The 15,898-nt window shown below is 37.8% G+C and overlaps 1 protein-coding gene across 1 annotated transcript in view; it reads right to left on the minus strand.

Annotated features, from left to right (window-relative positions):
* Nucleotides 1–873: 873 nt before the first annotated feature.
* Nucleotides 874–15,898, minus strand: part of VAV3 (vav guanine nucleotide exchange factor 3) — a 170,042-nt gene continuing 155,017 nt past the window's right edge. Inside the window, exons 25-27 of the mRNA XM_075710568.1 lie at nucleotides 14,935–15,064; nucleotides 3,914–4,065; nucleotides 874–2,208 (exon numbers count right to left, since the gene is read on the minus strand). Of these exons, the coding sequence (XP_075566683.1) occupies nucleotides 2,167–2,208; nucleotides 3,914–4,065; nucleotides 14,935–15,064 (324 nt within the window). The 3' untranslated portion in view covers nucleotides 874–2,166. The remainder of the gene's footprint in view (nucleotides 2,209–3,913; nucleotides 4,066–14,934; nucleotides 15,065–15,898) is intronic.

A 15,898-nucleotide genomic window follows, 5' to 3' on the forward strand; every position in this document is an offset into this window, starting at 1 on the left:
AATGACTGATGTACTTCTCAACTTGTATTGAATTAAACTGCCTCTTCTCACAACTACATGACAGCAAAGCACTAAACACTTCACAGGCCTAGAGCCTATTCCTCTACCCCTTGAGCAGGCAAAACTGTGACAGAATCGACTTTGTCTACTTAAGGAATATAGGATCAGGCTCACAACAGACAATAAAACTGCATGGCAAAACATGATCAAAGATGGTACACCCTAGTCTACACTGCTGTACACATCATGTACAAAATACACTTTATGCATAATCTACATATTTACAAATGCTCTCAATTGCTCCATCAAGTAATGTACTCAACACAATCACAGTTTACATAATTTTGAGGTAAATCCTTGAAAAGTTAGAGCATCAGCAGGGTTTCACCTGCAAGGCTGAATCTCACAAGTGGGGGATTTCTAATTAGAAGATCCTCTCTTTCACCTGGTCACACAGCAGTGTATGCTAGGTGTAGCAGATGGGTAAGATGGTTGCAGAGATGAAGGGGATCATTGTAAATCCTCTGTGCTGGGCTTGGTTCTTCCTGATGGCCAGAAGGAGGCCAGAAAGAAGCAAAGAATACTGGGGACAGCCAAAAAGAATCTGAAATATGGACTAGCAGATTCTGCTCTGTGGGCAAACAGTGGATATTATGTTCCTTGTAGAGTGGGAAGTGTTCAACTGCAGTGTTAAACTGTGCAGTGTCTATGCACACTGACTGCAAGATGCCTATGTGAAAAGAGGACAGGGAAAAGCAAAAGAGAGGATATGGGACAGGATGAATTAACTTTCTTGATTGGTCAATGTTACCCTAGAAAGAAAATGCATTTAAGAGCTTTATTTTCTTAGAAGTTTCCAAGCCAGGTTAGACATTATCTAAATAATCTAAACTGCACATCTGAAGACATCACCCACATTTATTTTAGCTTGTAACTACAGCACTTCTGACCCTCCATAACCATATTAAAACACTGCCTCACCAAGGGGTGGACACCACTTTACAAGGCCTCGTGTTTCAAGCTAGCTAACCTAGACACATTTTTTCCTTGGTGATGTTCATAACACTGCAACAAGACCACTCACTCATTGAGCTGCCGTTAACATCCCAGGGAACAAGAGAGGAAAGGGCACAAAGAAGTCTGCAGGTTCCCTTTACATTACCTTGTAAGAGCACAGAAGGTGACAGGAACTCCTGTCTAAATAGGAAAAGACAGCTTAGAGCTGGAAGCATCAGAGTTCATCTGAATCAATCAGGGGGTCAAGGTAAACGGTTTTGTTCTTGAGAAGTGACATCATCTTGCATTAGTGTATTCAACTACAGAATAGGTCTACAATATTTATTTAATGTTAATGCTGAACTTTTTAAAACTCATCTTGTTGTGACTATCCTCAGTTGCTCATCTATGGTCAGCTGCTTAAATGAAAAAACCTCACACAAAAAGACTTGGGATGACAAAGAAAGGATCCCACAATTCCACTTCGTGGATGCTTTTTCAAGCAATGCCACATCGCTACACCTTTTTAAAATGTTGTCTTTAAACAAATTGTTAGAAGATTTAGACAGGACCTCAAAGTAGTCAGTTAACTAATTGTATATGCATGAATGCTATTCGTGTTTACTACATTCATATTTACTTCAGAAGGTTTTTGTGAGTGTAAAACTGTTTGCAAGGTGATAAGTAAAGTAGTTTGATGTTTCAAGACAAGTCTACAGACGATACTTTAAGCCCCCTGGAATGCCTGAACTCTGTTTTCTGTGTGCAGCGATAAGGAATAATAAGCCTTCATCTCCTTGTACCATCACAGATGTTAAATAGAAAAAAAGAGACTTGGTACTCAGCCATAGCTAGTATTCATGGTGTGGTAGAGGGTGAAATGAAAAGGAGCATAAAGAAATTTGTTTTCCAGAGGTCTTCTGGGAAGGTGAGGGTTGGATTTTGTACTGATCCCCAGTGATGGCAAACCGGCAGGTTGTTCCTTGCACAGCTCTGGGCAAGATAATAATCTGTCGGCACAAACTTCTGCATAAATCCCAACATTAAGACCGGAAGGTTCAGACAGGCAAAAAAATGCTGTTTAAATACTTAACAAGACCAGTAACACTTTGACGATATTAAATTTTTACAATCCCTGAAACTGCTGGTCAGCAGAGGAAAGTTTTTAATTCATTCGTCCTCTTCAACGTAAGTTGATGGAAACCAGCCCACCTAAAAAGGGAAAAAGCAGAACAAAATAATACATGAGATGCACTGGTTTTTTTTAAATGGCTGAACTAAGCAAAACAAGGATGGGTCTGTTCAGTAAATAAAAGAGTAAGATTACAAAGATAAACTTGACTGACCTGATACAGTTAGGGTAAGTACCCTAAATAAAAGAATAACTTGCAGATGTGATGACTTGGTGACTAAATCTACACCTCCACCCCCCCAAAAAACCCTTTTTGCCCAAACTGGAAGTCTAAGTATTCAGAAAAAAGTCTAGAAATGCCAAGAGCAGTAGTTTTACTACAGGGTGCTGGTATTTTTTGAATGAGGAGTTAAATATTTAACAAGCTTCAGTCAGGTCCAGGGAATCCTCTTACAAAGGAAACAGTGACTGATTTGATTGCATTGCATGGAGTTTTAAATAAGACGGAACTGGAAAGCAGAGTCCAGTGTTTTACACTTCCTAAGTGATAACGTTATCTCCATTCTGAAATGAATGATGTGTCAAATAAGGATTATATATGACGTAGAGGGAAGCAATGTCATATATTTCTTATTGTCTTACCTATTCACTTTAAGTTTTTCACTCAGACTTCTTTATACCTGAGTCAATTTAACACTCATGAAAGACCTCAAAACCAAACTTAGAGCATGACTGGAAGGAGTAACTGCATAAATTTTGTTTTAGACTACCTTGCCAAAATATCTCCCGAGGTGAGCTTATGATCTCAAGTCCAGGCCATGAAAGCTACCAGAAAAAACGCTAGTATATAACAGGGCGTCCTTTAGGATGCGGGCAGCTGCATTAGCATGAGATGCTCAGTCTTTTTCACATGTAAAATGTATATAGGATAGCTGCTACTTCTTCTGCTTCCCTATTTCTTCTTGTCTAATTGACCATTTCACTTTGAGACCATAACCAGGCTCATGTACATAAAAAACCCGAGTTCTCCAAATTGCATGAAGTAGTAAATCTGGACATCTACTTCAACCAGACTTGCAACTTTCATTTCCAGCTTCCAGCCAATTTACTTTCTTCCACCTCGCATTCCTTGACCCTGCATCTCAGCCCTTTAGACATGGAAACAGCAGCCTCAAATACTTCTGACTAATCTGCATTAAAAAGCAGTACGCTAAGACTGAAACAATCTAGCCTTTATAGGTCAAAACTGAAACTGTACTTCCATGCAAGTCTCGGAGTGCAGTGTAAAGTGACTTTGTAAAAATCCCCGCTAAACATGCCACTTCATATGAGCCACAGTTTTACAGATGGAAGCAGCTGCCTCCTATAAAAAAGGTGGGTGATTCCATTGCATTGCAGTCTGGCAGAAAGGTGTGGAAATCATTCTGTGTTAAACAGCACCAGGAACCCGAGCTTTTGACCCCAAATACATGTGTGCAACACAGTTCAAGAAAGTTCAGCTGTAGCTGTACTATTAATCTTGGTTGTTTTCCAACCATATAATCTTGCCCAAATATTCAGCCTGGGAGGTCACATTAAATAACCAATTAATTTAGGTGCTGGGAAAGCTGCCTGGAAAGAGTTCTGCCTGGCTCCTATGAAACAGGGATGAGAATGCGCTGCATCTTGTGAATTTAAATGTACAGAGAAGGTTTATGATATAGGAACACACCTTATTTTTTTTTACAAAATCATTGTCAGTGAAGGCAAAAATGAGACAAAGGGGAAAAAAAGAAACCACCTTACCCTTCCATTTACTTCACCTCTCCACCAGCCGTTCGCACTCATCTTTGTATAAATTTTTACAACATCCCCTTTCAGTAAGGACAGCTCTCTCATATCTCTCGCACAGAAGTCATACCTGGCTATGGCAATGCCTATCACCTTCGGGCTTAGCACTGAAATGAAACAGGCATTCATATTATTAGGGTTTGTTAATTGCAGGCTATTAAAGTAACGTAAACAGCAGTACTGTAAAATATAAAACTATTATTTCACAACACCACGGGCATTAACTTTACGAAAATGTGGAAGCATCTGCACTACACAGATCAAGAAGGTTTAAACATAGGTGAATGGTGTAAAAGTTGAAAGGATTTTATGTGATTTTTTTAATAGTTCTTTTTATTTTTAGAAAAAAGTCAAACTAGATGAACCATAAATAAATTATCTCCCACCATGAAATTACTAAATACATTTGCAATTATTGTATTTTTGTGCTTCACAATAAAGCTTGCTGCCAGTTACATGCATCAACATATTTTACAGGTCACTAGTTTCTTTCCAAAAGAATTATTAGCATTTACAGTTGATTTAACTTTAAACCTCTAATGAAGCAAAACAAACAGAATAAGGTGATGTTCTTTCAAAAACAACTCCCAAGTTAAATATTAATGCACTTAAAATTGGAAGCTAACATCAGCATGAGCAAAAAAGTAAACAGTTTCCACAGGAAATTTGTATGGATCATTTGTTACAATCTGCATGAACACTGGCTGTGGTAAATCTACTCTTTTCAGGAGTTTATTCTATAAATCACCAATGAATTTGTTCTACAAAACTTTTCATGAAGCAAAAAAATCCTTACAAATTTTTTCCTAAGTTTCAGTGAAATCAATACTTAAAAATTTTAAGCTACACCAGTATGCAAGCATTTTGCCAATGTAAAGCCCAGACATTTTAAGCAATAAAAAGTTGTGAAATATTTTTTAAAAGCAAATGTGAAAAAAGCCTCATTTCAAAAACCACCACACACCCCCCCCCAAATAATTTTCTAGGCAATTATGTTTTTAACCCTGAGTTAGAATGCCCAAACTCGCAGAAGGAACTGTCAACTCTTCCAATGAGAAGGAAGTGGGCACGGCACCTAACAGATAAAGGCCTTTGATTTGAGCTCGTTAGAAAAAGCATCTACTACTCTACTGCATTTTGTAGTCGGACTATTTGGCCAAAGCATTCTTTTTTTATTTTTCTTCCATTAATGCCATTTTCTTTTGCAATTGTTTTCCTACGTAAGTCACTGTGGATAGGAATTTATGAGCACAAGCAAGCTTCCTACTGAAAAGTTTTCACAAGAATTCATCATATGATCATGATGGATGACTTGATACAATCTACATCTAATCACCTTTTTTCTCAGAGCCCTTTCCAATTTCTTAGACGTTCCCAATCATCTTTAGGAAATACCATTAAGATTCTAGTTTTAGAAATGCCTTCAACAATGTAATACTAGCAGTTTATAGCTGGTTGTCTTTAATTTAAATCAGGAACACAAAACATGGCAAATGAGCTAGCAAATCTTGACAGTTTCAGCTCTGCTTGTATTTAAGATTTCTTCTGACCCCACTGGGGACATTTCACAGAAACAGAGGCTTTTATGTAATAGTATCAAATATATGAAAATCATTACGTATTCAAATATTTTAGCTTACAGAGACAATACAAACAATTTATTTTAAAATAACAACAAATTCTATGTTTAAATTATTATTAGATATATCACAAAACCAGAAGGTTTAAAAAACTGTTTTGTCAACAGATTATGCGCTCTTTTATATCATGACATTAAAGTTTAGTCCAACACTTCAGACTGCTTATGTAGAGCATGCTTATCAGATACTTGATACAGGATGCCATGTAAAAGAGAATCAGCATCTCAATTTATTGCTTTTATTTACAATATGAAGATGTAAAAATCTATGTGGTATATTAAGTATATTGAAGTTCAAAGATACCCTTTCCCCTCTAAGCAAGTCAGATGTAGATGATACTTGTTTAGATTCCAACATGAATGCTATGTCCTACACCTCATCAGGATTTCAGTAATCACTTTTACAGGGAAAGAGCACATCATGGGCAGCAATTGTTTCAGAGAAAGGAAAAAAAAAAAAGAGCAGTTATTGATTGCAAGGTCAGGAACCATTTATAGGTGTGCAGCAATATCCCTGGCAGATTTGGGGAAGCACTGCAGGATGGAAGGAGTGATTCTGGGGAGCAGGGTATCATTTCTGATTCTGGAAAGGAGATAAAGGGGCAAGGAAGAAGATTACATGAGGCAAAGATGAACAAATTTGGGAAAAATGGAAGAAAATAACTAAGCGAAGAAATGCATGGAAGAAGAATAAAGAGGGAAAATACTGAGGACAATTAGGATAGAAAAAGAAAGAGGGGCAGATCTGGGGGAAAGGTGTGCTTCTAACTCTTTTTCAAGTTGTGAAGCCAGAGAGAAAAAGGCGAAAGCAGCAAGAGAAATCAAAACCATATACCTCCAAAAGTCTTGAGGCAGAAAGTAGCAAAATTTAGGTTCATTTACAATCCAACACCCATATTTTCAAATAAAAGTGATGCTCATGATGGGAAATATATAAAAGCCAGATGAGAGATGGAATACAGGAAAATGACAGTACTAATTTTGGAAAAAATATTAACCATATCTCTCTGGTGACACAGTCACAAAAACAACTTGAGTAGAGACTATCAGCCCTGAATTTCCAATCAGAGCTGTCCCAGGATAAATGAAACTTGAGGGAAGACAGTCAGCACGCGGAAAGGACATCTGTACCAATGGGAGAGAGAAGAAACTCGGAGTGAAAGAGGATAGCTACTGGGAGAATGAGGAAGGAGCACAAGAATGGGATTAACAGCAGAGATTGATGGAAAGAAAGTGTCCAGCAGGAGAATGTGAATTAGAAACTAAAGAGGGAAAAAAGAAAAAGTGAGAAACAAGAAAAGAAGCTATTGAGAAAGCAGTAATAAATAAGTCTTGCATATTAGGAGGGAGATACTCAGAGGATTAACAGGAAATAGAGTGAGAAATCTGAGCGAGGTGAATAAAAGGTACACGTGTGAATGAGTAAAATATACTTCTGCTTAACCTAGCCTTTCCTTCTGCAGACAGGAGGAGAAGAGAAGACAGGGAACTACAGTCAGCTTTGATTCACACTAGAGTATGTTGGAGAAGTTTCTTATTGATGGTGAGATAGATGTGCTGCAAATGAATTTTAATACCAGTTTGGGTCGCTGATGAAGGAACTGGGGTGCAAACAAGAGGGTCCATGTAATCACAGCAGGCTGGTCTAGCTCACATTTCCATGTGCTTAAATTGCACCAGGGCCAATGTATCATTATAAAAGCTGTGAGCAGTTGTTTCTCTCTCCTGTGGTATGGCCTCCTCGTAATTCTGCAGCCATATGCCCTAAGGGTTGCTCTTGTGTGTTGGTTTCATGCTCCCCGAAGCCGTGTACATTTGCTTGCACTGTTTAACCAAACCTCAGTTCTATTATACAAGCACAGGCAGCACCTCCGGTAGTGCTCAGCAGCTGCCTTAACCCTTCTGTGTTACCAATGTCCATAGCAGCAGAACTAAGGCAGCTCTGAAGATCCTTTTGAAAAAAGTACTTGTAATATCATGAAGTAAGTATTTGTTCATTTAATGTAAGCAAATTCTTTGGCTATTTTAAAAAAGATGGTTTTACTGAGAACATATGGAGTAATGTAGCCTATATATCAGAATATAAAATCCCAAACAGGTAGATAAGCTTAAATTAAGAATTACTAATCAGTATTTTCCTTTAATATTTTGTACTTGTATAAAGAAATACTTTACACAGCATACTGTGATACACAAGACATTGAATCCTTACTTATTGTTACAGTTACTTAAGAATTTTCTGATACAGCAGTTTTTCATAGGAAAAAAAGGAATCTAATTAATAATTTGCTGAAACAATATACGGGAATATATGGGAATGTGTGATAGGCTTAAAGTAACCCTGAGTCTTGATTGCTGTTCTATCACTATAGGACATTTCACACTATTTTTTTCATGTAACAGATAGCAGTTGCAGTAAGAACAGACTCTACGATCAAGTACTGTGCAGCTGAATGAAAGAGGTCATCTTCTATACTCGCCCAAAACGATAGAAGCTCACAGTATTTACCTACAATAAAGGGCCAAAACTTAACTCCTTTGTGTTCTCCAATTCAAATGAGGTGAGTGCTTCAGACATTCCAGCTGAATGTCATGACCACAGGGTAAACGGCTATACCAGAATGGCTTTCTATTCATCTTTTCTACAGATGTGTCCCTTTGTATAAATAAATGTCAACTGGAAGAGTGCCTTAAAGCTTGGACACTCAGTGTTGTGACTACTGAAAGGAAGTAAAAGGATCTGCCCTCTCCCCCCCAAAAAAATCTATGTGTAAAGAGGTAGAAATGGAAGAAACAGACTCCAGAACAGTGAACAACTGACTGGCAAAACATTACAGAGCAGTATAGGACACTGAGATCAAAATCCCTGGCATGAATGGAGGAAGGGATCATCAGAGACACTCTCAGCACAAGCAAGCACGCTAGCCATTCTACTACCGAGCTGCCACCTACATCCTTTCCTCGCCTAGAAACTATGGAAAGCCCTAAATAACCATCTCGGAGCGCTAAGCAATTTGGATGACCTCCATGGGGCAGGCGTAAAACGTGCTGCCCACTCAGCCCTCCTAGTCAGACCTTGATGACGGCCACATCCGCATTCGTGCACGCTAGACACCTCCCTACCCCTAGTGCAAGCACCAGCCTCTGTCCTGGTTTGCACAACCTACGCCAAGTCCTCCACCCCCTGTACACAGAGGTCTGTCAGCGCAACGTGAGTGAACGCTGCGTTCTCAACCGTAGCAGCTCCTTCCATACGCTCCTCAAAGGCGTTTACCTTCCTACTAGCAAAATTCTTCTTGAATTGCCCCGCGGCGCAGTTCACCTCTGCAGACTAGCTCTTAGGGACCAGAGCAAGTCATAGCCATACTGATGCACTAATTGAGACCACCACTGCTACTACTTTAAGCATTTTTATGCAGTCTCTTAGTTTAAATGTTCGCATGCATTAAAGCCAGAGATGGTTAAATGAGAATAAAGAAAACAATATTTAGAAAACAGATGGGTAAAATTAATTAACAATGTTAATGCAGAATTTAAAGAAAGCATTTTCTACAAAAAAACTATCGTATTCTAAGATGCTGCTGCAGTATGGTTTGCTGTAGGGATGGGACGAACATATTATTTACGTACAAGCAGTGAAATTTTCAGGCATGTGCATTTGAACAAATACATTAAAATATATATAGCTCATAGATGTCAACTGCACAGCAAATTAATGGTCAATTGATCACTGATTGAATCTGCTGCAACTATTGAGCTTTGCAACAAACTGCTTATTGTAATACACACTTTTTCAAAAGTTTAAGAGTTTGATTTTTGTTACAGTCCAAGAACAACATGTAATAACTCAGTTTTTGGAATCCGAGAAGAACTGAAGTATTAGATTCGTCCCTTCCCTTGCCTGCTGCATACAGAAACAACAGAAGCAAATTTAGAAGAAATATAAAAGCAGTAAAGCAGTACCTGACCAGAAAGGAGTGGAGGAAGGGGGAACAAAGCTGAGGTCTGGAGGAGTTACAAAAGAAAACCCACAGAACAAAGAAGGGGCTTAGAGAGAGAAAGAAAGAGAAAAAGAGAAAAGCAAAAGAACATTGAAATATTGGCACAAGATTTAAATAATAGTTTTTTAACTATATAATTCATTGATAATAAGGAAACTAAGGTTCCCTACTAAGGATGTCTGGAAGGAAATTGACTATAATAACTAGAAAATTTGGATCTATGATTTAATTTTTAACAATTGCATTTTGCAAAGAGTAAAGTAGAAGGAAGACACCCATTCAGGGTTTAGAGAAGCAAATTAAAACCGCAGACTCTTGCAAATATTGTCAAATTTAACAGATTTTTTTTTTCTTCTTCTTCTTGAATTTTGCGTGCCCCACTTCTTAACAGTACAAAAGCAGGAACTCATGCATACGTAAGAATTCCTCTTGAGCCCAGGAAGACTAGTCATATGCCCTTAATTAGGAATATAGTCTAAGTACCAGTTGAACTGGGGTCTCATGATATGCATGGAAAAAAAGTATGCATTTTGCCCTGATAATCATTAACATCAGTAGGAATTCCACAGTTAAACTACATGCTCTAAGGCCCAAACAGTATTGCTCGCCTTTGCAGTTTTCCCTGACTTGAGAGAAAACCCTTGAGCAAGTAAAAAAAAAAAAAAGCGTAAGTTTGGCCTAGGCAAAACATCACCCTCGTCCCTGTACCAGCTTCCTCGGGTGAAAGGTTAGAAGTGCACTTGCTCTCTTGCCAACAAACCTAGGGCCAACATATTTTTAAACACAGAATTAGATGAAATGAACTCAAATTGCTTCAAATGGAACGACAGTTTGTTGACGTGTTCTCACATTTTGTCCCTCTTTTGAAGAGGCAATGAAGATATATAGTGTACAAAATCTAATAAAGTTGGGATCTTTGCGCCCAGCTGTGATTTGGAAAGGGAAGTCCATCCTCAACTGGATAAATGATAACGTAGCCTCTAAATTATGCCTAATAATATCTATAATTACTGACCAAGAGTGTTCCTTAAAAATGTAGCAGAGTTATACTCATTGCATACAGCTGCTTCCCCAAATTTATCTTGTGACTACACATGAAACAAAATCATTTTGCTTCAAAATGGTTATTTGCAAGAATGATGACTAGAACTATTTTATGCAAGGAATTAACAAAGAATCCATGGTGGAGTTGATGATACAGTTTTGTGCATCTTACCTGGATGAGTATAGATACGTTTGTGACAATGAAACTATGAGCATAAATAAACAGGACTGATACTGGATTTTAACTTTCATAAGATATGGATTATTTGTTAAAAAAAAAAACCGTAACATAAACCAACATGAGGTGAGGTTAGTATCTCTAAGTAATAAAAAAAAAACCCAAACCCATACTCCAGGGCCTCTTGTGTACTAGAAACTCCCTTCTGATCCTTCACAGGGATGATTCTTTCTCCACCTCTAATACTACATGGGTTATCTGAGAATGCATGAGGTCACCTCAGGAACTCCTTTACACTGGAGCTCTGTGTGGAAGTATGTTACACAAACCAAAAGGGCAGCTTGACTGAAGTAGCATGCCCATTCTTAGAGACAAATAACTGCCTTTATTTCTACAGAAGTACAATGCTAGTGTGCAAAAGTAGCATGCAGGAATAAAGACAGGTTAGGTGCTATATAGGGAGTGGCTGGTCCTTTCCTGTCCATACATTATCTTCATTTTTTGAGAATTGTTCTGTCTGATATAACTGGAGGTTTGGTTTTACACATGAAATTCTGGACAACTAAACTTCTGTGGGCAAGGAAATCCCACCAGATTTCTCCAGATAACTAGTCTATTTTTAAACGTCACTGGTAAGAGTTTTGGTGTTGGCTTTTAAGGAGAAAGGCTAGGTTCTTTTGTTTCCTTAAGGGTTGGGGTGACACTTGTTTTATTTTATTTTAACAGATACTTTTATACAGTTAATGCTTTAACTAGTAGAATGATGCGATATAACTAGTTAAGGTACCTACTTCTAGTCTACAGTGATGAAAAACGGTCACTCAAACACTATTTGGCTTCATGATTTAGGTTACATTAAAATCTAAATTTCATAAAGACTCAGATTTCTCAATGATTATGCTCTGCAGCAGCAGATTGGAATAAAGTTCCAAAAACTGTTCTGTGGAAGAATGTCAACTTTTCTTCTATTTTTGCCTATATTTCATTTAATGGTCAATCACCCCTCTAATCTAATGCAAGAATTAGTATTTTTCTGTGTAGCAAAACAAAATTTGATCATATGATGTCTAGAAAAGCCTACGACTGAAAAATTAAGAAGAAACAATGTCCATTCCCCCAAAAATCTTCCTAATTAACTTGAATTTCTATATTGAGAAAAGTAAATGTCTGACAGCTTTTACAACCACATTAAAAGCATACAATAAATATCAGAACAGAGTGGGTGACTTCTGCAAGACCAGGAGACTAAAAAGCAAAGTTCTAATTAAAGTGGGAAGCCAAATGAACTAGTTATCTCCATAAAATGAAGATTTTTGTTCTAAAAATCTAGTATATGCTGAAGGTAGAATCAAACTGTCTGAAGATTTAAGAAGTTACAAGATTATATAGTATGATTCATATCAGAAATTACAAGTAAACTGAAATGCCACTTGATTTTCTTCAATGGGTAAATGAAAACATGACAATTACAAAAAAATTAATATAATCCTTTCTCACATTGTTCTAGAAAGTGAAGTTAATTTGGTTGCTATTCAATTTCACAGCAGCTCAAAGACTTTGGCAGCAGAAAATGATACAACTCTGTCAAAGTCTACAGTGGTTCAACTCATGTTTTTTTAGAAATACTTTTCCCACTTATTCTGTCAATTATATACGCTAAAAACCATCTGTTTTGAACAAGAAGCTGATGCTTTTTCAAAAGATGGGCTCATTAAAAAAATCCAGATACAGTCCTGTGAATAGTATAGTACAAAATACCGAATTGAAACCCAAAACCTTAAACCAGCTTCAAACTGCCAAAGTCCACTGCATTCACTAGCTTCAGCCCCATGCTTGTTAAAATACGGCGAGTGTGACACTGAGCAGTTGCACAACTCAAAAAAAAAAAAAAAAAAGAAAAGGGAAAGTGCCCCCCTCTCTCTCTTCAGCTGACTTGTCTGACGTCCTTTCCACAACTGTTCTGCTTACGCTTGGATTAAGGGGAAGAGGTCACAAAGCCAGCTGTGTGGCAGTTCTCACCGAGGGCTGTGAAGGGAACTCAATGACCCGCCACTGCCCCATGACTGACTTGCTTCCCCTGCTAAACAAAACTGCAGCCTAAAGTTTACCAACTTGTCTCCAAATTCAGCCCAGCAGGGCTCACACATCCTAGATATATAGTTATTCTAACATCAACTTGGTAAAAACTAACAGGATAGCTTTAAAACTGAGCAGTGTGACTCACAGATGGGTCGTTAATCATGGAAATTTTGCTTAAACACCCCCCCACCCCCACCCCCCTTCATGGGGACATGCAAACACTTTAAAAGAAAACTGTCAAATCCATTAAATGACAATGTCATCCCCAGTCAATCTGGGCAGGCTAGCAGAATTGCAGAAATCTACTAGATTTTATATGAGGAGTCTGAGAATTGAGAGATTTTTTGGATCAGTTTGGCCTAAGACAAAGCCTGCCAGTTCCCACCAGCGTGGTGTGTACCATTACTTGGCTGGTATTTACTGTAGCAGAGGTGCACTTCCTCATCCCCTTGACTGAAGTGAGAGCAGCCCACACATTTCCCTTGCTCTTCCATATACTGCCTAAAAGATCTTGTTAAAGGAGATGTTTTCTTTTGTGTGTGGACTGAAGGTAATGAGGATGTGCCGTAAGTCTTGTATCCTGCAAAGCATGAAAGGACTGAACTAAGGCTCTTGCAGACTAGGAGGTTGGTGGACAGCATAGATACAGTCTAACTGTCCTAAGAAAGGAAAGAAAACAAGCTGGTTCTGCTCACAGTCAATAATAACAGAAACAAATGCAAAGTCAAGCAGGGCATATCCTCCCAAGTATTGAAGCCTCAATGCTGTGAGAAGGCAAGGGATGAGGAAAGCACGAGAGACAAGAAGAGGAAGAGAGAAGCAAAGGGAGATCACAAGCTAAAGGGAGAAGAAAGGACGGGACAGATAAATTCACCGACAACAGAGATGTACTGAGGTGCAGCATAGCGGAGAGACAAATGACAGAAGTCCTGGGAAGCAGTGAAAGAAAACAGAAATTTAAGGAATAAAGAGGAATTGGGAGATAGAGACAGAGTAAATGAAATGCACAGACAGTGGTTTCTTACAGTCCTCTGTCTCAAATTATCTTCACTTCAATTAGGAGAGGAAGAAAGTCTCCCAAGTTAGAGAAGTGCTACGGAACAGAGGCAAGCAAGCAAACCAAAGCTCACAAACACAGCAAATGAAGGTAACACAGCCAGCTCCATCATCACAAAGGGACTGGACTCTATGGTCTTTCGCAGCAGTCTTCATATTGTTAAAATCCCCATCAATTTTTATTTTCCTCTTATTATCTGTTGCAGTACAAAGATACAGCCATTGTCTGCAGAACTGCAAATCTAATATTTGCTCTTTGACAGAAACATTATATAGTTTCCAGAGGCCAGCCATGTGGTAGTTTTTATCATTAACACTGAACTTGTACGTGTCCCAAAAATCATGCTAACTTCCACTTAAGTTGTAATAAGTTAAATAAAGGATACCACATGCATTGTAGATCATCTCAGTTTATTTCTAAACTTCAAAACTTTTTAACTGCTATTTACATTGTACAGTAGTTCATTAACTTTCAGAAGCTTGGAGGCCTGTAATACACATTTAAGTTTAAAAGGCAGGCATAAAAATAATTATGATACAGTAAATCTAATGTTTTTTTTTAAGAAATTTATGTGGTATTACTGAGATGCTAATTTATACGGCTACACTACAAGACTGCTCTATTTAAATCCCTTTTTAAGGATTAGAAATTGTCACAGATATTATTAACACTTGTATCCGCATGTATGCAAATGTCTGAAAAAACTAGGCAGGATGCAGTTTAAGCTCTCGCCAGCATGCGTAATAGATTTTTGAGTATCAGGGAGATTTTAAGTTTGGCAGCAAGACAAGCTTGCTTGACATGTTTATAAACCTCCTAGCAGATCTGAATCTGCTTAGCTTCAAAAAAATCCTAGCTAAAAGCATTACCATATTAATTGGTTATATGTCAAAAATGGAAAATTAAGACATTCAAAGTACCTTGTCCTTTTACCATTTATATGACAGAAAATAACATATAGAAATTCATAATACTCACAGTTGCCACCTGTTCTGTTACTCCTTTGTCCCACTGAGTTTTCAGATTCTTTGTATGGAAATTGAAGAGTAGTATCCAAACTTCGAAATCCTTCTTTGAGAGAGTGGTGTTTATAGTATTCTACAAGTTCCTTTCAGAAAGGAAAAATACTATGTCACTGGAAATTGAAATCCCATCCTTTTCAACATTCTGCTGTACAGTCAATGACAGTTTTATCATACAAGTAACCTCATTTTATAACACAACATCCCCCAGTTTTTAAAAAATCAAATATCCTAAATATTGACTGCTTTTACACTGCCACTTAATGGGTTTTTGTTGGGTTTTTTTTTTAAGTAAAACCTTACTGTCAGGGTCAACTCTTATTGTTCCTTTGAGCCTGTATTTGGTTTTCTGAAGCCAGGCAGAAGGCAAGGTCAGCTGCTTGTTACGTATATAATGGTAACCGTCTTGGTTTTCTCAAATTTCTTTTGCGATGATAAGTGACGTTTACCCACAAATGCATTTGTAAGTACACAGATCCAAAACAAAGCGTAAGGCTTGCATATAAGCATATAAGCCAACAGCAACTTAATGAGCAGATACACGGACCATGCAAAACTTTCAAGGCTCTGCCATTAAAATTTGTGGGGGTTTTTTTTTGGTTGGTTGGTTCCCTCCCCCCCCATAGTGCACTGGGAAAATCCAGCATTGCGCATTCTCCTTCTGCCCAATCCAAAAATTTGTCTCTGTGTGTGTATATGTGTGTGTATATAAAAACATACATATGCAATAAACGTACATATGCACACACATATACACATACAGACAAATTTTATATGTATGCACAGATTTTATATATATGCACACACACAAATATATATATAAAAATATAAAAACCTGGCTCAAACAGTTTATGTAACCAAGGAGGTACGTTACTTGAGTTTCTATTCTAAAGGCAACACCCATCAAAATACTGACAGCT

This window comes from Pelecanus crispus, chromosome 5, assembly GCF_030463565.1.
Source record: "Pelecanus crispus isolate bPelCri1 chromosome 5, bPelCri1.pri, whole genome shotgun sequence".
NCBI lineage: Eukaryota > Metazoa > Chordata > Aves > Pelecaniformes > Pelecanidae > Pelecanus > Pelecanus crispus.